The sequence below is a fragment of the Lampris incognitus genome, chromosome 2 (genome assembly GCF_029633865.1).
Source record: "Lampris incognitus isolate fLamInc1 chromosome 2, fLamInc1.hap2, whole genome shotgun sequence".
In the NCBI taxonomy this organism is placed as follows: domain Eukaryota; kingdom Metazoa; phylum Chordata; class Actinopteri; order Lampriformes; family Lampridae; genus Lampris; species Lampris incognitus.
In genome coordinates, this window is record NC_079212.1 from 16,241,063 (window position 1) to 16,264,817 (window position 23,755).

The 23,755-nt window shown below is 43.6% G+C and overlaps 1 protein-coding gene across 1 annotated transcript in view; it reads left to right on the forward strand.

The window, feature by feature from the left end:
• The window catches only part of nup210 (nucleoporin 210), a 57,323-nt gene that overhangs the window by 26,098 nt on the left and 7,470 nt on the right, over positions 1 to 23,755 (forward strand). Inside the window, exons 18-39 of the mRNA XM_056273575.1 lie at positions 606 to 712; positions 3,834 to 3,938; positions 4,811 to 4,912; positions 5,479 to 5,607; positions 5,926 to 6,053; positions 6,155 to 6,290; positions 6,433 to 6,495; positions 6,994 to 7,173; positions 7,275 to 7,355; positions 7,469 to 7,600; positions 7,893 to 8,051; positions 9,373 to 9,464; positions 9,928 to 10,102; positions 12,664 to 12,839; positions 16,334 to 16,554; positions 16,976 to 17,112; positions 17,969 to 18,083; positions 18,274 to 18,420; positions 19,581 to 19,831; positions 20,537 to 20,741; positions 21,164 to 21,283; positions 23,086 to 23,160. Coding sequence (XP_056129550.1) covers positions 606 to 712; positions 3,834 to 3,938; positions 4,811 to 4,912; positions 5,479 to 5,607; positions 5,926 to 6,053; positions 6,155 to 6,290; positions 6,433 to 6,495; positions 6,994 to 7,173; positions 7,275 to 7,355; positions 7,469 to 7,600; positions 7,893 to 8,051; positions 9,373 to 9,464; positions 9,928 to 10,102; positions 12,664 to 12,839; positions 16,334 to 16,554; positions 16,976 to 17,112; positions 17,969 to 18,083; positions 18,274 to 18,420; positions 19,581 to 19,831; positions 20,537 to 20,741; positions 21,164 to 21,283; positions 23,086 to 23,160 — 3,036 coding nt within the window. The remainder of the gene's footprint in view (positions 1 to 605; positions 713 to 3,833; positions 3,939 to 4,810; positions 4,913 to 5,478; positions 5,608 to 5,925; positions 6,054 to 6,154; positions 6,291 to 6,432; positions 6,496 to 6,993; positions 7,174 to 7,274; positions 7,356 to 7,468; positions 7,601 to 7,892; positions 8,052 to 9,372; positions 9,465 to 9,927; positions 10,103 to 12,663; positions 12,840 to 16,333; positions 16,555 to 16,975; positions 17,113 to 17,968; positions 18,084 to 18,273; positions 18,421 to 19,580; positions 19,832 to 20,536; positions 20,742 to 21,163; positions 21,284 to 23,085; positions 23,161 to 23,755) is intronic.

Consider the following 23,755-nt stretch of genomic DNA (forward strand, 5'->3'; position numbering starts at 1 on the left):
AAATTATGGGTCACCAAGTGAGCAAGACAAAACAAGGAGGAAAGTTTAGATTATTCAGTTTATTTGCCCACTTGTCAAACGAACACAAACTTTGTCATGTCAAGCCATTTAGTTAAAACGTGAACTATTTCAGGCATAGCTTAATCTGTTGCAATAGTTCAAAATTTTGACTCAAATTGGTTGGATGGTTAATTGAATGGGGGTGGCGCGGTGGTTAGCGCGGTCACCTCACAGCAAGAAGGTCCTGGGTTCGAACCCTGTGGTAGTCCAACATTGGGGGTCATCCCATGTTGTCCTCTGTGCGGAGTTTGCATGTTCTCCCCGTGTCAGCGTGGGTTTCCTCTGGGGGCTCCGGTTTCCGGTTTAATTCTAGTGCAAAGCCTGTTTTTTATGTTGTTTTTTTTTTTCGTAAAAAGAGAGTTTCCTGGTCTACTCACTATAGCTGTATTCCACATCTAGAAAATAGGAAAGATGTAATGGAGCGATAGACCAGTGAGGGAAAGACAGGAGTTATCCTCTCAAACATTTGATTCCTTTTCATCAGTTCTGATGCGACTTTGTGTTTCTAAGGACTTGAGTTTGATGACTTTTTTTTTGTCTGGCAGGTCGTCAAACAGTTCTTGTGCACCATCAAACTGGGATTTCTGCCATTACAGTAACTGCTTTTGGTTACCAGGGTCCTCATCTGAATGCAGCTAAAGTTCTCACTCCAGTAAGAGAAAGACAAGCCTACCAAAATAACGTTTTGGTTTTTGGTTTTTTGTTTTTTTTCATTTTCACTTCCTCAGACAGACAGAACGCTATGAAGTGAAACAGTCCCTGAACGCAGCCTGCAATCTTCCCTAAAAGGGCATTATTTTTTGAGCTACGATGATGATGACAGCAATGATGATGAAACGAAAAGTAATGATAAAATGTTGTCATGAAAGTATTTTTCCATCGCACTTACGTTTCTGATGGCTACACATTTCCCAGAATTGGAGCTTAACACTCACCAACTCATGCCGTTATCCAAACGGTCCTCCTATAAGCGGTTCAATGACGCATTTCCCCTTTATGCCAATTTATTTTTTCCAAACAACTTATAAGCATAATTTTCTCCATAAAATCTCAGACTTATACAGTGTGAGTGGCACAGTAGTATGACAGGAAGTGATTTTGATTTGATCTCAGAAATTTTAATCAGTTCATGTGACACAAAGTTTATTGGGAGAGATGTTTTATCAATCATCTAAGTGACTTCGTCGGTCTCAGCTGACTGCAGGTATCCCCCAACCTTAGACAGCACAGCTGCATAACAACCGAAACAAACGATAGGTTTCATATGCAAATTGCCCTGACCATTAACTGGAGTTACAATGGCCATGTGTACTGTTCACAGAGGATTGGGGAATAGTTGCATTCAGTACATTTACATGCACAGTTTAGTCGAGCTTGTTTGTATTGGGCCATTACCGGTTGACCTATTACGTCACACACGCAGAGCAAAACAGTCATCGGCTGCTCGGCTACTTTTTTGAATAAGTCGCCATTTCTTGTCTTCCTCCCATCCATGTATTTTAAAATGTTCAGGTCTTTCAGCTGAGTAAGCGTATACTCCGTCTCTTCATCCATCCAAAAATGAGCTCTCGATGTTTTCGCCATGTTTGCAGTTACTGGCTTCTTCTTCTTGTGTCCCCCTCTTCTTCTGTTTACGCTGCTCGACGTCCGGGTTAGACTTGGCACGCAGAAAGTTAGTGCGTGCCCAGATTGCCTCGACCAGCTCCAGTCCAACTAAGGTGTATACATGCAGAAGTAAATTGACTTCCAATCGCATTATCTGGGTGTGTTAGTCCGACTATTACAACTTCGATTTCAGTCGAGCTAACATGTTTACGTGTCATGTAAACGTACTGATTCACAGCATTGCAAGATGGCGACAGATGTACTCTTAGCCCATCTCGGTTCAGGGATGGTCGTTCCCTCTTCACATAGATGTGGTGATGTGTGACAAACGCCAGTGATGTGGACAATTTGGTGAAGAATCTGTCCGAGAGACAACTCACCCAGGCAGCGAAAGACATTCTTGCTAAGGGGCGGAATTTTGCTGTCACGCTGAGGCAAATCCCGCTAGTGGAACTGATCACAGCCACAGAATCGGTGATCCACAACAACCAACATCACGGATCTGGAGGCGGCGCAACTGTTGGACAAAAGTTTCAGCCTGCCTCAGCAATGCGAAGCCGCCGCCGTCCAACATCAGCAGACATCATCATCCTTCTGGCGGACAAAGGCAGATGCACTGTTGTCTTAAACCAGACCAGCAAGTTATGACATAAGTGACATAAATACTTATAAGCCCCTGAAACGAGATCCAGGCAGTGGTTACATGAAAAAGGTGCTAGATTGTCTGAAGCTGTTAGAACAAGACAATGCTATTGACAGAATTATGTACCACAGATTATACCCAGGGGAAGCTACACCTAACACCTAGTCTGTATGGTTTACCTAAGATACATAAACAGGATGTGCTATTATGGCCTGTTAGTATGATTAACTCAATGACCTATAACATCGCTTAAGTTTCTGGCATCTACTCTTAACCCGCTGGTAGGTGGTAATGAACATCACATTCAGAACACTATGGGTTTTGTGGATGAGGTGGAGGTGGATGAAACAATGGTTTCTTATGTCTCTCCTCACATGTTCCTGTTAATGAGGCAGTGGAGGTAGTCCGTCTGAAATTACAGGATTACTCCACCCTTTGCAATAGCACCACCCTTACCACTGACCAACACTGACATCAAGTTCACCAGGGAGGATGTGAAAAATGACAGGTTAGCCTTCTTAGACTGTGAAATTGCAAATGATGGGGGACATTTGATTGTTGTTTACCGTAAACCTACACATACTGATCAGTACTTAAGGTTTGACTTTCTCATCATTGACTGGAGCACAAACTAGGAGTCGTCAGGATGCTGACCACCGCTGTCTAAGAATAAACCAGTGGTGATTCCGTATGTGGGGGGAGTGTCAGAACAGTTGAGATACATATTTTTCAAACGCAGCGTTTCGGTTGCTTTCAAACCCCAAAACATGCTGCACCAGAAATTGGTCCACCCCAACAATCAGGTCCCGCGGCACAAACAGAGCAATATAGTGTACGCTGTTAAGTGCTGGGAGGATTGTCGTGACTTGTACATTGGGGAAACCAAACAGACGCCGGCGAAGAGGATGGCTCAACACAGAAGAGCTAACGTGTCAGGCCAGGACTCCACAGTCTACACCCATCTATAGGCCAGTGGCCACGCTTTCCTTGATGGGGAGGAACGCTGGTTTGAACAGGGAGTCGGAGGCCATCGATGTGAAGAGGGAACAACCATCCCTGAACCGAGGAGGGGGACTAAGAGTACATCTGTCACCATCTTACAATGCTGTGATTCTCCAGTCCTCTGTGAACAGTACATATGGCCACTGTAACTCTAGTTAATGGTCATGGCAATTTACATATGAAACCGATCGTTGGTTTCAGTCATTATGCCACTATATTGTTTATAAGGTTGTCGATACATGCAGTCAGTTGAGACAAAGTCACTTAAATGAGTGATGAAATGTTTCTCCCACTAAACGTGGTGTCCAGATAAACTGATTCAACTTTCTGGGATTTCCTTACCGGGATTATTGAGCATGCATCAAGAGATTTTGATTTAAGTTTCACCTTTTGCTGGTTTCAATTAAAAACAAAAAGGTCCATACTTTGTAATAAAGATATACAAGCTTGAATGTTGGCATAACAATTGCATCTTTAACCCTTAGCACATCTTCTATTCAAATTCTTCTTCTTTTTTTGCCAGTATGACCCCCTGACCCCTGTCTCGGCCACTCTGGAGCTCCTGCTGGTGGAAGATGTGACAGTCAGTCCCAGTGCAGTTACCATATACAACCACCCAGATGTGTGGGTAAGAGAAAGACTTGAAAAGACCAAAGTGTCTGATGTCCTTGATTTATTGATTTAAGATATGTTCTGACAGAATAAAGAGACATGTTTTGCTGTTTATCCACGCTGCTGAAGTTCAATTCTCCTGCTTTACAAATGCCGTCCTCTGGTGTGCCTTTCTTTTTCTTCAACATATGAAACACGGGGGCATTGTCCAGCAGGTGTGGGTGGGGGGTTAAATAAAAGCTAGTGACCTGTGTAAGAGGATTATAAAGCGTAAGAGCGGTCAGAGGTCCACTTTGATGTCAGAAGTGGATTAATATGGGACGCCTGGGTGGCGTGGCGATCTATTCCGTTGCCTATCAACATGGTGATCGGCGGTTCGAATCCCCGTGTTACCTCCGGCTTGGTCGGGCGTCCCCACATACATAATTGGCCATGTCTGCGGGTGGGAGGCCGGATGTGGGTATGTGTCCTGGTTGCTGCACTAGCGCCTCCTCTGGTCGGTTGGGGCGCCTGTTCGGGGGGGAGGGGGAACTGAGGGGAATAGCGTGATCCTCCCACATGCTACAACCCCCTGGCGAAACTCCTCACTGTCGGGTGAAAAGAGTCAGCTGGCGACTCCACAAGTATCGGAGGAAGCATGTGGTAGTCTCCAGCCTTCCTCGGATCGGCAGAGGGGTGGAGCAGCGACCAGGATGGCTCGGAAAATAGGTTAATTGGCCAAGTACAATTGGGGGAAAATCTAAAAAAAGAAAAGAAGTGGATTAATATTCTGAAGCCAGCAGAACCATTACAATTTGGTGCAGTTACAGGGATGTTATTTCCCGGCTGACCATCGGTATTTATTTGTCTTTTTTTAGGAATGTCTTGTGTATATGCTTTGTCTTGCAGGCCGACCTGGCTCTGCGAGAGGGTTCGGGGCATTTCTTTGTCAATACCAGCATTAAAGGGATAGCAGAGGTGTTGTTCCAAGAGGCCCAGGGAACAGCTCAGGTGAGCAGCAGAGATTTTAGACTCTACGTTGATGGTAAACATCCTGTTGAGTTTTTGTGTTCTCAAGAAATCTGTCATTGTAAGTGTTTGATATGCACCCATGTAGAGCTGGGCAACATATTGATATAATTATGATATGGTATGAGATTAGATACCATATGGGATCGTAATATCGTGATGTAACTCAAATGTTTTCATTCCCTTGTCTTAAAGGCTGCATTAGAGTAAAGCGATATGACTTCCTGAACTTATGAGACTGTTTTCGCTAAGTGAAATGAACAGTGAATACCATGCTTGGTCGTTGTATCCACATCATGAATGATCATTTTCTTGAAATTCTCTTGTGTGTAGATGTCTTAATAAAACACTAATAGTCATCCGCAAAATAATGTCACATCATCGATGTCGAGATATTCAATCAAAAATATAATATTTGATATAGTCTATCACCCTGCCCAACACCTATGTTGAGAGAAAATGTAAGTGCAGCGATGACTTGCATAAGGGTATAACTGTATTAAATTTCCAGTGACGATGTCACCTGATTCCTTTTTTTATGTTCTCAGGTTATCCCCATCCATCCAGGGGTGGTAAAAGTGATGGTTCATGACCTTTGTTTGGCGTTTCCAGCCCCTGCCAAGGCCACAGTACATGTCTGTGACATTCTGGAGGTTTATGTGAGAGTAGTTGACAAGGTCGGTGTCCAGCCTCCGCAATCCCCCATCCCATAGAGTCGAGCTACACCTCGCAGGAACCCTGCAATCAGTACCAGTCATTCATCAGTGTTAGAATGCACTCAATCTTGTCATTCATGCGGTTTCAGACCTCAAGTTTTGTTTTTTGTTTTGCCAGAAATGTCCTGGTATTGACACGTGCTCAACATTGGGATGCATTGTCTTAATGATTATGCCAGTCAGGCTTTGTTAAATGGGAATCAAGTGCTTGTTGTTAGCCCTGCTTATGAATGCTTATGAAACAAATGAATGGGTGCTGTATATCCTCTGCGTGTTTAGGTGGAGATTGGGAAATCTGTGAGAGCTCATGTTAGAGTTCTGGGTGATGACAAGAAGCCCTTCCCAGCCAAATATTTCCGTTTCATGAACCTGAAACTAAAGGCAGCCTCTGCAATTGTCTCTCTCCAGTGAGTTATTGAACATTAATTCTACTTTATGTGGAGTACCCAGGAGGTGAGAGGTTTGATTTTTATGAATTTGAGGTTTTGTTTCCCCCCCTCCTCTCCAGAGCATTGCCTGATCCCTTGGAAAAGGACACGGCCATATTTCTGGTCAAAGGTCTCTCTATTGGTCAGACTACACTGTCGGCTGTTGTTGTAAATAAAAATGGAAAGAAAATAACATCCGCGCCCCAGCAAATAGAGGTATGGCATTTTTTTATTTTTTTACTATGACAAATTTGAGAAAATGCAGTGTTTAAATGGTCTATCCTAATTTTGGCTCTTGCACATTAAATTTATTTATTTTGAGCTAAGTGAGCAACTATTCAACTTTTCCCCTTTTCAGGTTTTTCCACCGTTTAAGCTCATCCCGAGAAAGATGACTCTGTTAATCGGGGCAATGATGCAGGTATGTATTATATCAGCATCTTGGTGGTGTCTGCAAACAGCTGGTCACTGCCCCCTCTCCACTGATAAGGCAGTCTTCTGCCAGAACAGCGCCTGTCCCAGGAGATGCTGTTAATTGCTACTTGGTTTAAACTCGGAGCTCTCCTTTGATGCACCTCAGCTCATACTCCAGTCAGGAAACACTATCCATCTATCAAAGGATCTAGCTAATTCCTTAACCTGTAGCTCAGTATTAAGCACACACTGCACATCAATTTTGTTGGATTTCCATACCTCTAGTGTAGGTTAGTTTAACACCCAAAGTGTAATTGCTTTCCACTAATTTTTATCAAGACATTGCATGGAAAAGGACACATACATTAATGAATTAGTGTCCATGAGAGGAGTTTTGTGAGACTTAACACTCATACACCATTGTGCCATTTTTATTTGTCATATATTTCCATCCCTCTCATTTCACTCTCATGCTCTCTTTTGTATCCCTGCCATCATTTCATAGATCACATCCGAAGGTGGCCCCCAGCCTCAGTCCAACATCCTTTTCTCCATGGCCAATGAGGAAATAGCCTCAGTTAATGGCATCGGCCATGTCAGGGGTATTGCCATTGGTAATGTCACTGTCACTGGACTGGTTCAAGCTGTTGATGCCGAGACTGGGAAGCTGGTCATTATTTCTCAGGTAAAGCTATTTACATCTCAATTACAGATGACTTTGAATAACCTATAGTAATTCTGCCTTTACATATAACTAGCCTGCTCATTTTACTGTATGTGCCACAGGATGAAGTAGAAGTTGAAGTTGTGCAATTGAAAGCCATTCGAATCAGAGCTCCCATCACAAGAATGAAGACAGGGGCACAGGTACTGTCGTTATGTGGAATAACTGTCATATGAAAAATGTTTCTCAAAATTTGAGCATTGTAGAGTATATTCACTGATCCACTGATTTGTTTTGTGGTGTTCTTATTCCTTAGATGCCTGTATATGTGATGGGTCTGACCAACAGCCAGACACCCTTCTCTTTTGGCAGTGCTGTCCCTGGCCTCACTTTCCACTGGTCCACCACTAAGAGAGACATTGTGGATGTCCAATCACGTCACAGTGAGGTGAGATAATGGGCAGGCTAAATCCCCTCACTGCCTCCCCAAATTCATGCTGTTGTATATGTACCAGCCATTACAGATCTTGCTGATAAGCTATTTCTATTTTTAGCCCCTGCTGTCCCTTCAATCCCTTTTATCAGATTGACTTATTTAGGGCAAACAAAGATGTGCTCTACCCAGCAAGAAGATTAAATAAAGCATCCGCTTTGTCTCTTTAGCCTTGCAACTGTTGACTTTTTATTTGATTTACGTGGGCTATTTTTGTTGTCCTCACAATGTCCACGCTCTCCCCTAGGCCAATTTGCGGCTCCACGCGAAGCATAACTTCGCCATGAGTTTGACTGGCAGAACTAGAGGGCGGACTGGGCTGAAAGTGGTGCTCAGAGCGACCAACCCCGAGGAAGGGAAGCTGGAGGGAAACCTGCAGGAGCTGAGTGATGAGGTCCAGATCCAGGTACACCTCAAGACAGGATTCCCACACGTCCTGAAAAACCTGGACATATATGGACTAGGTATCAAGTCATGGAAGACACCTAGAAAATGGTGAAATTGATCATATGTCCTGGAAATATTAATGAGGTCATGGAAAATTGTGAATTTAGGTCATAAAATTTTTTTTTACCCACTGAGATGACAAAATTTTAACATGATTGTGAGATGAGGTTGCATATTTTCTTTTTTTGACCCCCCCCCCCCCCGCAATTGTACTTGGCCAATTACCCCATTTTCCAGGCCGTCCCGGTCGCTGTTCCACCCCCTCTGCCAATCTGAGGAGTGCTGCAGACTACCACATGCCTCCTCTGATACATGTGGAGTCGCCAGCCGCTTCTTTTCACCTGACAGTGAGGAGTTTGACCAGGGGGACGTAGTACATGGGAGGATCACGCTATTCCCCCCAGTTCCCCTCCCCCCTGAACAGGCGCCCCGACTGACCAAAGGAGACGTTAGTGCAGCGACCAGGACACACACCCACATTCGGCCCCCCACCCGCAGACACAGCCACTTGTGTCTGTAGGGACACCCGACCAAGCCAGAGGTAACACAGGGAGTTGAACTGGCGATCCCCGTGTTGATAGGCAACAGAACAGACTGTTATGCTACCCGGATGCCTGGAGATTGCATATTTTCAACCATATTTTTAGCTGCTGTGACTGCACATCACTTCTTGACGTTTCGAGGTTATGTTCAGTGATCAGCTAGAAGACACATTTATTTACAAGTCCATTTAGAGACTGTTGAGGCTTGCACTTAGTTGATGCTGAATAATATGACCTTCTGTGAACAATGGCTGTCTATCCTAGATATCCAAGCTAAAGTCTTGTAAAATGTTTTCCCAAAGGGTAAGAAGTAAGAACCCTGTCAACACTGTGGTTACTAGTTCCCTCCACAGGGCTATGCGGGGACACGTCCAAGCTGTACACTTCCTCATGTGTAGACCATCTATCAGATACAAGTGCCGTAAGGCCGGTGCTCAGTTATTCTATAAAGGTCCCAGTTTATGGATCTTTTCTGTTCATCAATATTCTCCTGTCCCCTGCTGCTCCACGCCAGAGAGGCCTGGCATTAAAAGACAGAAAGTTTTGAAGTTGTCGAGAGTTGGAATATCTTAAATTGCAGCCAATTTAGCCAAGTGATAAGAGCGCAGATTAGTTGGTGCAGAGTGCATCCAGCTTCAGACTGCATTAGACTATGACATGTCACAAAAACCAAAACATCAAAGAATGATTAAAATCCTTCCTAATAAACGAGGTTTCAACTTTTTTCCTTTGATCAAGGTTTATGACAAGCTGCACATGATTAATCCAGAAGTGGAGGCAGAGGAGATACTGATGGCTCCGAACTCGATTCTCAAGCTCCAAACTAACAGGTGACATATTGGTGCTTGGACAGGAAATGACCCCTTCACTTGTCTTTCTTTCAACTTCCATCTCTGTGTTTGCTTATTACACATATGTTATTTTAAAGGTCATGTGAAGTGGCATTTAGAGCACCACAAACTCCTCGCTATTTGACGTTTATCCAAATGAAAGTAAGCAGTTGAGAGGGATTTTGTGAGGGGAGGTAGCACATTTTTAGAAGAATGGGAACACTGATGGGCTATTGGTTAAGTTCTATTTGGTGGTAGAAGTTCACTTCGAATACAGTAGTAAATAGATGTATATGACGCACCGATAAAACAGTTTACAAAGATGAGAATACATTCTTCATTTCATGGGATCTTAAATAGAGGAGCATCCGGATTTCCTAACCAAGATAATTAATTATAACAATGGAGGCGTTGCAGAACTCGACAGATCTTAAGTTTTCTGTTTGATATGGCACCTCAACAGGGACGGTGTGGGTGCTGTTTCCTACCGGATGCTGGAGTGCCCCGACCAGGGTGTCATTGCCCAAGTGAATGATAATGGTCTTCTCTCCTCTGGCTCTCTTACCGGCTCCTCCTCCCTACTGGTCACCTCACAGGAGCCGTTTGGTGTCAACCAAACTCTCATCCTTGCTCTCAAGGTCAGTTTGAAGGAGAGATAAGCAATTTTTGTGTTTTACCAAGGATTCATAGCATCACAAATGTGAAACATCTGTTGTGTGACTTTGTTGTGAACAGGCCAATACCAGATCATTGTCTTAAGTTTGTGATTGGAAGTAGGCCTTGTATTGACTGCACATTTTCAACTGAGTAACGTTATATATTATTACAGATAATATCATATTATTTACATCATATCCTGATTGGAAGCTTAAGACTGACTTTGTAAAATAAATGCCTTTTCACCATTTCTGCAGTTAAAGTTGAATCAAGTTTTTAACTAACCAAAAACCCAGAACACCCAAGCACACATCAGAAATGCATAAAAATTTTTGTCAAACTTTTTGGCAGCATGTGACCCAGTGGTTAGCGTTGTCACCTCACAGCAAGAAGGTTCTGGGTTCGAACCCCGGGGTTGCCCAACCTTCGGGAGGTCATCCCAGGTTGTCCTCTGTGTGGAGTTTGCATGTTCCCCCTGTGTCTGTGGTGGGATTTCTGCGGGTGCTCCAGTTTCCCCCACAATCAAAATGCATGTTAGGGTTTATACTCCTGTCTGTGCCCCTGACCGAGGCAATGGGAAAAGAACTGGAGTTGGTCCCCGGGCGCAGCATGAAGGCGGCAGTCCACTGCTCCTATCTACATAGATCACAGCTGGGATGGGTTAATTGCAGTAACGGAACCCCCGCAGGGTGGCACGGTGGCCCAGTGGTTAGCACTGTCGCCTCACCGCAAGAAGGTCCTGGGTTCCAGCCCCAGGGTAGTCCAACCTTGGGGGTCGTCCTGGGTCATCTTTTGTGTGGAGTTTGCATGTTCTCCCCGTGTCTGCATGGGTTTCCTCCAGGTGTTCCGGTTTCCTCCCATAGTCCAAAGACATGCAAGTCAGGTGACTCGGCCGTACTAAATTGTCCCTAGGTATGAATGTGTGTGTGTGTGTGTGTGTGTGTGTGTGTGTGTGTGTGTGTGTGTGTGTGTGTGTGTGTGTGTGTGTGTGTGTATGTCAGCCCTGTGATGGCCTGGCGTGTGTCCAAGGTGTCTCCCCACCTGCCGCCCAATGACTGCTGGGATAGGCTCCAGCATCCCCACGACCCTGAGAGCAGGATAAGCAGTTTGGATGGATGAATTTCCCCCAACAGAATTAATAAAGGAAACTTAATCTTAATCAAAAGAATAATTTATTTGAGAATGTTAAAGATGATTGAGCTAGTCTTACTTGCATCACCGTCATTGGCATTTCTGTGAAATCCTACCTCAAATGAAACCACATGGACAATACCAAGTGATGGAACATGAGGGAGAGGCTAAGAGAATAGTGTCGGGGTTGCAGAATTTTCTTACCAAAGAGAATGAAGGCGTTAATTGAAATCCCAAATCTATGCCGATGGTACAGCTAAATATGACACTAAATGTCAGTTTGTGACTGAGTGAGTTTGAGGCCAGGTTCACTGGGTCCTTTGCATTCCTCCGAATACTGTTGACAGCAAAATCCATCTCAGTAAATTCCAGAGTCTCTTTGATAAAGTAGCTCCATTAACCGGACTAATGCTCAGCAGAGTAGTATTGGCATTCCATAGTCGTTAATAGCAGCACTGACCCTTAAAATGATAGCTGACATTGTCTTTGGATATGTTGAGTATGACTTGGCTGTAATTCGGCCTGGACAGTAATTCGTTTACCGTCTTTCAACGGTATTGAAACTTTGATATTGTCACATTTTGATAACACGATTTTGTTGTCTAAATTTATAAAAACAAGGATCAATTACCTAAAATTTCTTACAAAATTAAGTGTTCAAAGTAGTATGGTTTTAAAAGGAATGTTGGTTTGATATTATACTTTACATTACCAAACAGTTCAACATGATATATATATCTGTTACACGCACACATTTTTTTATACACACAGATGGGTGACAAGTTGAAGGAAAAACCCGAATGCATGACCCCTACAGTGAGGGGGTCCAGGGGCTCTGTTATGACATTTTCCTAACATGGTTTAGGCCCACTTGTCCCCCTTAGAGGGAAGGGTCCCTGCAAATTAATACAAAGTCATTCTGAGTGATCACCTTTATGCTATGATGAGAGATCGCTATCCTGATGGGAGTGGTCTCTTCTGAGATGACAATGCCCCCATCCACAGGCCACGAGGGGTCACTGAATTGTTTGATGAGTATGAGAATTATGTAAATCATATGCTGTGGCCTTCACAGTCACCAGATCTCAACCCTATTGAACGCCTATGGGAGATTTTGGACCGACGTGTTAGACAGCGTTCTCTGCCACCATCAAAACACTAGATGAGGGAATATCTTTTGGAGGAACGGTGTTCCATTCCTCCAGTAGAGTTCAGAGGCTTGGGGAATCTTATGACAAGGAGCATTAAAGCTGTTCTGGAGGCCGGTGGTGGCCTAACACCTTACTAAGACACTTTATGTTGGATTTTCTTTAAATTTGTCACCCGTCTGTATATGTATAGTGTAAATTTCCAATGATTGTCTTGATGATATTTTCCATATCACTCAGCAGTAACCCTTTGTTGCCCCTAGGTGGTCCCTGTATCTTATGTGCGCTTCAGTACCAGTGCAGCACTTCACACCTCCAAAGGAGAGATCCTGTCTGCCATTCCCCTCGGCATGGTGCTGACCTTCACTGTCCATTTTCACGGCAGTTCTGGAGAGACCCTGCACAGCTCCAACTCCCACCTTACTTTCTCCACCAATAGGTCACTACACACCATGTGGCTAACAGTATTTACATTTAAACTACTACCTTTGTAGTTTTCTGTTCTTTAAGGTAAATTGTAGGGGTGGGGGAAAAATCAATTTATGTAAGAATTGCGATTTTTATCTTCTATGATTCTGAATAGACTCACAAATTCCAAAAAATCAGTCTTAAGTAGCCTTCTCGCTGCTGGCAATGTTGACTTGGCTGCCCACCTCTTCTGGCTTCCGGAAAACACAACAGTGGCCAGTCAGTCACTGCTAACGTTAGCTCTTGGTAGCCTTTCTAAAAATGGAGCAGCGACAAATTCAGCCAGTCCCGTCATCATTGCAGGCAAGCGTTTGGGCGCATTTTTTATTTTTAAAATCTCCCGGGGAAGAAGGAGCTTGACATGAGTCATTCAATATGCAAAATATGTGAAACGAAAGTTAAGTATATTGGGAACACTACAAATGTTAGGTCTCGCATCATACGCCTTCACCCAGAGTTGAAAGTGGAACAACGACCTCCTGCAACATTAACAAACAGCCAACGCACACTGCACCACTTTACCAAACTCCCAGCCAGTTCTGAATGGGCAAAAAAAACTAGATCCATCGCCTGTTTCATTTCAAAAGACCTGCGACAGCGTAGTCGACAATGAAAGCTGTAGATTTGTGATCCAGACAATTGAGCCAAAGTACGACATACCATCACGTCGGTTTTTTACTGAGAAAGGTTATGTTTGCCTTTGTGTGTTCACATTATTGCAATCAATTGATATAACTTCCATCCATCCATTATCTAAACCGCTTATCCTGCTGTCAGGGTCATGGGGATGCTGGAGCCTATCCCAGCAGTCATTGGGCGGCAGGCAGGGAGATACCCTGGACAGGTCGCCAGGCCATCCCATAGCGAACTTGACTTTTTCCAAATATAAAAACTACATAATCTTATATACACTTCAGTCTGTTTTCATGCCATAATTTGCTCCGCTGCCTTTATTAGCACACAGCGGACTTGAGTAGATTATGAAATTAGCACCCCTATGTACCAAATCCAGAATGAATTTTGACTCGAGAATCCTTTTGAATCGAAAATCGATTTTGAATCGAATTGTGACCCCAAGAATCAAAATCGAATCGTGGGATTCTGAAAGTATTCCTTGTAAATTGTGAAGAGAAAAAAAATCCCCACTATTTCATGAGAGAAGCCTCCAGGTCTAGAAAGGCACTATGATGGACACATGAAGGAAAAATATGTTCAGGATGTTTTGTCGGTTCGTTCATAACTGCATGGTTACAAATAGCTTTTGTATGGCTGTTCTGAAAAATATGTACGTCGTACCAAGGTCTCTGGAAAAAGCTTTGTGCCATGTCATTTGGCCTTGGACCAACAAATGACTAGCCTCATTTCAAATCCCGGTGAACTAGTAATGCACACACAAACTAATACACAAATTATTGCAATACCTCTACTGGACGAATGGAGAACTAAATTCAGTCCTAGGATCAGATGGAATGCATTTGGGAAAGAAGTATTTCACACACATAACCTCTGCTGTAGAGCATCACAGAGTTTCCAGCCATGTCAACGAGTGTTTGGCTCCACACTGTTTAGCCCATGCACATAAAATATCTGCAGTGCTATCTTAGTAGTGGAGGTCATGGCAGGGTTTAATGCCAGCATGTGCTCGGAGTCCACCACATTCATTTAGTGGGCTGTTCCTTCTTTCCTCATTTCAGATGGAATTGTTTCCACCTGAGTGAGTTAAATTAATGGGAGAGTGTGGGGCAGGGAGGAGCTTTGCTGCACTCCCAATGAGGGACTCCCTCATCAACCGCACAACAAATGGGTTCTATTACCTTGAACTCTTGGTGCTGACAGACAATTTTGGTGGGAAAGTATCCAGATCAGCGCGGTAAAGGGCTGATGGTCAGGGGGACTAAGACGTCGGCGCACGACTGAACCCTTAGTGTCCCTTAGGAGCCAATTTGAATTTACTGGTGGCCGAGGAGGGAGTGGTTTGACCCCGTTTGTTTTTAATGGTAGCACCAAAAAAATAAAAAGAGCAGGAAAATAAATGAATAACTGATGCCAAACTAATGCGCTAATAATGTTCAGGCACACCTGGACATTTTCTCAGTGACAAGAGCTGTGTTTACACTTGTCTTTTGTGATCAGATGCGCCATATTGGAACTCACCTGTATTTGCAGTGTCCACATTTGACACGTCAGTGAAACCTGCTTGTTGGTTATCGGATTTAATGTTCCTGCACAACAAGTACACATTGAAAAATGGCACTTGGTGCAAGATAGAGCCTTCTTTTTGTATACATATTATCATTGCTTTATTTAGTATGTGCTGACGGGGGGGATTGACTTCGGTGTTTATCCTTATTTTCTTTTCTTTTTTTTTCTTTTTCCCTCTTTTTCTCCCCAATTGTACCCGTCCAATTACCCCACTCTTCTGAGCCACCCCGGTCGCTGCTCCACCCCCTCTGCTCATCCAGGGAGGGCTGCAGACTGACCACATGCCTCCTCCGATACATGTGGAGTCACCAGCCGCTTCTTTTCACCTGACAGTGAGGAGTTTTGCAAGGGGGACGTAGCGTGTGGGAGGATAATGCTGTTCCCCCCAGTACTACCTCCTCCTGAACAGGTGCCCCAACCGACCAGAGGAGGCGCTAGTGCAGCGACCAGGATACATACCCACATCCGGCTTCCCACTCTCAGACAAGACCAATTGTGTCTGTAGGGACTCCCAACCAAGCCGGTGGTAACACGGGGATTCAAACCGACGATCCCTGTGTTGGTAGGCAACGGAACAGACCGCTAAGCTACCCGGGCGCCTGTTTAGCCTTATTTTCATGTGGCCCACATTCATTACATTTTGGAATATTCCCCCCAGCACATTGCATGCTCTCCCCATGACCGTCTCCATATTTCGCTCTGTTTTTATAAAGAAAAAGATGTACAGAGCTTTAAAAGTGGTGTCCATAAATGAAGTAAAAACAGCTTGGTCAAACAGGGCAGCCCTGGCGAGGTGGCATGCTGCTCCAGTGACTGACAGAAAACATGCCCATTGAAATACTGGCCAGTGTCGCGTTCCATCCGGAGATAATTTCCTTTGCTCAACTCGCACGGGAGAGGAACTCATGGGTGTTGTGGGGAAAATGATGTGAGGCTTACCGTTTAATAAATTGTCCAGATTGTGCCCACATGCTGTCAACACTTCACTGAGATCCAATCTCAATGCAAGCCAGGCCACCTCGGCATGTGGTTTGGCTTAATTGTTTCACGTTGCGAGCCAGATCTGATTTAGGAGTGCACAGTCTTGACAGGTAATGCGTCCTGGCACGGTCGAATGACAAAAGTCGTATTGAAAAGACAAAGTGCAACCACAGCATAGGTGTATAATGGCTGTTAGTGTTGAATATGCCAATAGTACATCCAAATTAACGTCGTTATGTAGCTACACCGTAACTGAATCTGTATCTCATTTCTCTCAAACAGAGATGACCTGGTGCAGGTGGGCGTGGGGCCTGGCAACAACACTGTGACGGTGAGGACTGTCAACGTGGGCCTAACCCTTCTAGCTGTGTGGGACCAGGAGCAGATGGGTGTGGCAGACTACCTCCCACTGCCTGTCATGCATGCTATTTACCCAGAGGAGGCCCACCGGCTGGTTGTGGGGGACGTAGTCTGCTTCAGTGCCCATTTCATTAGCCCAGAGGGTGAGTGAAGGAAAAGCTTTTATTTATTTTTTCTCGGAGCAAAGAACTAAAAACTGTACAGATCATAAAATACCTCCATATATTAAGTTAAATCAGGTAATTTAGGTAGAAATCCAAAATTATGGCACCCCTATTCAACAGTACTCCCTTCTTTGTGTTGTTAAAAAATCCGTTTAACGTTATGTTCTATGTTATCCTATTTTTCTCTTTTCTCTGCTCTGGAGCACTGTTATTCCTCTGCAGGTTTTCTATGGTTAATCAAGTTTCCACTTAGCAAGACTACTTGTATTTACATATCATATCCAATCGGGTTAATGTTAACTCCATGATGGCGTATTAGGGGCCATGTTATGATAGAGAAGAGTACATTTGTTTTTAAGATGGGGTGAATCAGCTGTTGCAACCCTTCTCCATCTTGCAGGTGTTCATGGTACCTGGAGCTCCTCAGCCAACAGGGTGCTTCAGGTGGATCCAAAAAGTGGTTCAGCTGTGGCCAGAGACTCGGGGACCGTCTCCATATACTACGAGATCCCCGGCATCCTGAAAACGTACAGAGAGGTACGGTGCCCATGGCTTCTACTCTTTTAACTGCAGCCCTTCGATGACAGATTGTGTGGTAATGCATGAGGCGTACCCTGATATTTGTTCTAGTCACAGCTGTGATGAATGAACAACAGGAAACAAAGTTTGACAGTCACAATTACACAAACGGCACACTTTTTATGGTTGATATGCTCTCCGCATCACTGATGCTGGCATTCTGCTCTCCTCTTCAAGTGTATCATATTCAGAAACAATAATACAGCATAACACAAATAAAAAGCAAGTGTTGGAGTGTAACAGACTCGTATCCATCATCAATCTACAGATGTCTTATTAATAAGTGACTGTCTGCCTAATGTGTGTGTGCACATGACCCTCCCATATCTTGTTGTGCAGATTCTCCTAGATGGAGTGTGGACAAGAATAATTAGCTCCCTCTTGTAGAATGGCACTGTACCCCACTGAGTTTTGCCCCTTCCAGCTCCTGAATTTGGCCTGTATTTATGTGTGAATCTTTCTAATTAGCAGTAGGCAATTGGATGAGACTCTTGGGTTAAATTGATTGCATTTCACCTCAGTCAGTAATGTGCTCACAGCGTTATGCTATCACGAAGATGATGTCGTTTAAATGTAAATGGAGACATTGACAGAGGTGGTCATGATACTGTGTAAATTACTCAACTCTATGACTATAACAGACCTTTGTGCTGATATTTCCATATAATCAATGTTAACAATTACTGATCCCATATAGGTAGAAGTAATTAGGCACAAGCAGCATATGATGCAGATATCAATACAAAGCATATATGGCAAAAAAAAATTTCTGTTGCTATTTTGTGACTTTTCTATCTCTGTATGTACCCTGCAGGTCGTGGTGGAGTCAGCATCACAGACAACAGTTATGGCTCAAGCTGTACCGGTCAGGAATGATCGGGAGACCAAGGTCCTGCTCACCACCCGAGAAACAGGAACCAACCTTGTAGGTACTGAACCGACTCCATTCTTAATGACGCATCACTTAAATCTCTGTTCTCATTTACAATAAGAGCCAGTTGAACACTCAATAAAAAAAAATGGAATCATTAATATTTATAGCGTTTTGATTTAATTAAGAACCATGGCAGGTGACATGGAGATAATGAGATATGGTCTTGTGTGTTTTTCACCTTGCAGGATCGTGCTCCTCGGCCCAGACTGACGCCATTACCCAGCTGCACCCGGAGACCTCCATCAGCTGCCATCTCAGCTTCACTAGCGACGCTATCGACTTCTCTGCTCAAGACGTCTTTAGCATACACACGGGCTTCGATCCCAGCACTGGTAAGACTCATCTAGAGTCGGCAATCATTGTTCAAGGCCATCGAGGCAAAGGTTCAGGCTCCATTATCGTTAGGTTCAAGCTTCATTATCATTTGGAATCATAATTTAAGTTTCCACAATTAGAAATTGCGGAATGTTGTCCAGTCTGTGATAATGAAACATTTCATCTGGATTATTTGCTGTAACTGAAAACAATAATAAGGATATTCCTACAGGAGCCAAAAAGTGAAACAGAAATAACTTCTCAAATCATCAACATTCATAATCAAAGTATCCAGCAAAGCAATCGGGATTAATGTCTTGTTCATAATTATGCTGCCCTGCAGAGGCATGGATCCAGGGACTGTTTGCATTGATTTAGTAAAGCTTTCCTACCACCTGAATAACAGGCTTAGACTTTGGTCTTGTGTTTGCTATTAGGCACTGAATGGAGAGATGGAGACGTTCCCTGGATAATCTTGAACATCTTTTTTGAGCACTACTCCTCCCATTTCTGCCTCTACCTTGTATGATGGGTTCGATGTTCCCATTGTTAGTTACCCATTAGAAGCATTCAATATTGCCCAGTGAAAGGGCAACAATATTTGTGGCATGCCCTGCATCAGGGGCAAGAAAATACTGTTTATGGGGGCATAGTCAATACCTGCAATGCCTATAGAAGGAATTAAGCATGTGCAATAAAAAATTGCCTGGATGATGCATTGAACCAAGTGGGAGTTTGATGGTGGTGATGTAATTGTGTTTGGGAGGTTGGGCTTTAACTCCGTTGTTTGCTCATCTCGGAAGGGAAACCTCTGGAGTGCTTTATTACCTCTCTGAGGAGTCCCACTGAGAGCCTAATGGCAGTGTGCTACTGTGAAATGACAAGGGCCTTGCCCGCAAACCTGGGGGAATATAATGTCAGTGTAAGTATGAATAGAGTAGGTTTATTGATAGTGCATTTTTTTAAAAAGTAGTTCTTATTTTTATCGGGAAATTCCATTCTTACCTTTTGTACTCCCAGTGGCTCTAAAGACCAAGCTGGTTATCACCACCTGACTGGTTGTTCACTTTTCACATGTGATCACTGTGAAACATGGGTACTTTACTGTCACATGAATAATCATCAGTCATGTTTAATGTTTGTTTGCTCCTTCCCTGCTTCCTCCCTCCTACTACAGGCTTCTACACATGCTCCATGACCCTAAAGTCTATGAGTGACCAGCAGACCCGCATGCTGAGTATGTCCATGACTAACCTGTTGGTGAAGGCAGCCGTGGAGGGCAGTACATTCTCCGGGGAGCAGGTCACTGCCAGGCTGCCCATAGAGCCAGGTCTCTATTCTGACCAGACGGAGCTCATGCTCTCCAACCTGCACCCCTTGGCTGAGCTCACCATCTATGGCCCTGCCGCGACGCTGTCCAACATGGAGGTCTGTCACTGCACTGATGCTCTTATGTGAAATAAGGAAATATAACCTGATCACATGCTTATAGAAAATGAGAGGTTTAGAAAGACTACCATTGCAAGGTTGATTGTGTGCTTTTTACTCAGACCAGATCTAACGTAGGTTTTCCTCTTCAAAGCGACCGTGTGATGCGATTTACATTTATTTATTTATTCAATTTATCACCAGGGCAATCAGTTTTAGCATCCTTATTCAAGAATTACCACCTCTTTAAACTCACCTTTTTCCTCCTGTTTCACAAATGCGTGATTGATTTTTCTGAGCAGTTGCCAACTCTATTTCTCAAACCTGTTTAGAAAAGAATGTCTTCAAAACAATATAGTGGCAACCTTACCATGTATAGTTTACATATTGTTGCTAAAATTCATTTAAATGTAACTGTAAAAAATATAGTGGTTTATTCTTTATCAAATCGGTCATCCATCATCCAAAGTTATCATTGACGAATGTTATGCAGCTGCCCTACTCCATGAGCATCTGAGTCTATCAGGTTCCATCAGCTGCAAACTCAGAAAATACTTGCTAATGTAGTTTATATCCAGGAAAATTTGAATAAACTTAATTGACACACTACAAAGTGGAAAAACATCATGCTCATTTTATATCACAGTATGGATATTATGCAGTTCCGAACACAGCCATTGACACCACCTTTTTCCATTTTATCAGGTGGTGTCGACTTCTCCCACCATTGCCGTCCTGGAAAAGGAGACATACCAAGGTTTCCCCAGTTTCTCCAAGTACACAGTCAGTGTTGTAGACCCCCAGGGAGCAGTCTCTGCTTATATTTCTATTAGCAGTTCTTCCTCAGGCCAGAGCCTCCTCATCCCGGTCAATATCATTCACGTCACTGACCCCAGCTCTGCCATGCAAGGTCAGTGGCCTTCATGAGTTTACGCTGTCCTCTTTATGTGTTGGGTTATTTGAGAAGGACTTGGAGAAAGTGAAAAATGGGATTTTGTAATAGATCAAGAATTGAATTATTTGATGCATAGTTCCTTGAGAAGGCAGATCGAATTTCGCGCCCAATTTAGAGCAATTCTTTTATAAGTAGGAAATATGGACACCAATGAGACAGTAGATTTTCTTTTTTGGGGGGGGGTTCCATTACTCCGTTCATTATTAACATGGTAGATGATGTTATATGTTATTTAGGCCGTTAGGATTTCACTGCAGCCATAACAAACCATCATTAAGTCTCATTGCTTTACACTTAAATGGTGTTCACTGTAGGCTTGCAGAGCAGCTAGCAGGTCTCAACAGGCTGTTATCTCATCCGCCTCCCTCTCTCCCCAGCTGCTGGTCCAGTTGTTGGTGTGGCGGGGGGCGACTCCCTGCAGAACGTCATAGACACCTACCAGATGATGTTCTTCACCTTATTTGCTCTGCTGGCTGGCACAGCCATTATCATCATCGGTGGGTCACCGCCTCCCCACATGAAGTATCTCTATGATTTGAGAAGCTTCATGGGGCTGTGTTGGCGGCAACACATCACTCACATAATGCTTGTATACTGGGATTATGTTCTACAGAAATATTATGGATTTTACTTTTTTGCACGTTTGTTTTTAAGATGATGTTTTCTGTTTTACATTCATCCTTTTCAGTCTGTTTGAGGATATGTTTCATTATTCTTTGTTTGAAAAGAGCTTATGCCTGACGGTTAATTTCCATCTTAAGTTTTGTTGTTTAGATTTTCAAATCAATGGCCACTACTGGGTACACCAGTAGTTACTGCCTCATCATCTCATCAATAGTTACTGCCATAAATACAAAACTGTTTTTTTTTTCCCTCCACATTTCTCTCCATCCAATGTTTACAAATGCCTGCAGCAGTGTTAAGTATCGCATGAGGCCTTTGGTTTACAATGTTACAATTTCATTTAGCAGACGCTTTTATTCAAAGTGACGTACATCTGAGTTAATACAACACAAGAGAGGATCTAGTAAGGAGACAACAACGCAAGTTAAGTTTCAAAAAACTAGGTTCAAGTCCGACAGCACATAGGTGTCAACAGGCAGTGCACAAAGGCAATGCATCGGGTGCATAGAAGTGTTGGTTTTTTTTTTTTTTTTAATACCATCATGGGGTGGAGGAGTTCGAGAAAGAGCTGGGTCTTTAGCTTCTTCTTAAAGGTGGAGAGGGACTCAGCGGAGTTTGGTAACTCGTTCCACCACCGGGGAACTACAGAGGAGAAGAGACTGGCTAGTGACTTAGGGCCCCATTGTGGCGGAAGTGCCAGGCGCCTTTCATTGGCAGAGCGTAGTGAGCGGGACTGAGTGTAGACCTGAATGAGGGTGTTCAGGTAGGCGGGAGCCGTTTTAGTTGCTGTTTTGTAAGCAAGCATTAAGGTTTTGAATTTGATGCGGGCAGCAACTGGGAGCCATTGGAGGGATATGAACAGTGGAGTGACATGTGCTGTTTTGGGTTGGTTGAAGACCAGACGCGCCACTGCGTTCTGGATCATTTGCAGAGGTTTGAAAGTGCATGCAGGGAGACCTGCCAGTAAGGAGTTATAGTAGTCAGTGCGAGACATTACAAGAGCCTGTACCAGGAGTTGTGCTGCATGCTCAGACAAGTGGGGTCTAATTTTCTTGATGTTGTACAGGGCAAATTGGCACGACCAAGCAATCGAGGCCACATGAACCTTAAAGGCTAGTTGGTCATCAGTCATGACCCCCATGTTTCGGGCAGACTTTGTGGGCATGAGTTGGGTTGAGCCGAGCTGGATACTGATCTGGTTTGTGTTTACAAAAAAAAAAGAAAGGAAAAATAGCAAGGTCCTTAAAAGTAAATTAATCAGGAATCAGGAACAATGTCATTTCATGTACTTGCACACAAAAAATGAAATGAAACATAATTTTTTCCCCCAGCCCACAGCAGTGCAACACAAAGACAAAAACACATATAATAAAACTACAAGAGCAAATATCCAAACTAAAAAAAAAAATCAGTGTCCAGGAGAACGAACGCCAGCCACGATGACTGTCGGAACTGCCGGTCTGCATGGGCTAGCGGTTAGCTTAGCCTTTAACATGTAAAGTCATAATTAATTTGTGATAGTCTCCAACACTGGTGGTCACAGCTTGAAACACTTACTGATGTGGATGACTGACTACCAAGTCTTCAAATTTGGGCACCAGTTTGTTTGTTTTTAGAATTGAGAAGATGTGTTTTCAATTTGGTGTTTACTTTTTCTTTTCTTTTTTTTTTTCAGTGTGGCACGCCATCTTCTCTCCAAGAGACGAAGCTCTTCACCCTGGTCTCATACATCGGATGCACCACACTGCAGGTTGGTTGCCGTCATCGTCACGCTTTCCACCAAAGTAAAGTTTTGGTGTCTGAGTATCAGCAGCATGAGTATGTGTCATTATGTTGGGATGCTGTTACAGGAAATCAGCATCCAAAAAGTTATCCCTATGCTTCATGAGAGTTTGGAGTTTATTCATGAAAAAAAAGTGAAAAGAGTTGGTTCCACTTTCAAACCTGTGATCTCAGTTTTTATCTCCTTATAAGGGTATATTGGAAAAGACGGAAGAGGCCGCCGTGTCCATATCTATGTTTATTTTGTGGGGATTGGAGCAATTCCAGCAAAACCTCTTTTGATGTGAAACTTGACAAGTGTTTTATCAATGCCCTAGTCTCCCCCATTCATTGGGAATGAAACAACTGCCAGCTGTGTATATCGCAAATTGGTCTCAGGTCTCCTACATTTGGGAGAGAGCTGTTAGTGTTTTTTTCTATACTAATTGGGGTGTTGTATTTGACCTCAAAAGTTGAGTACTAGTCTCAGTAATATGAATGTTATTTTTGCCATGTCAGTTCACCTGATCTGCCATGAGTGTCACGTATCTGGAAAAACCCAAAAGCAGATGGGACAACATCAA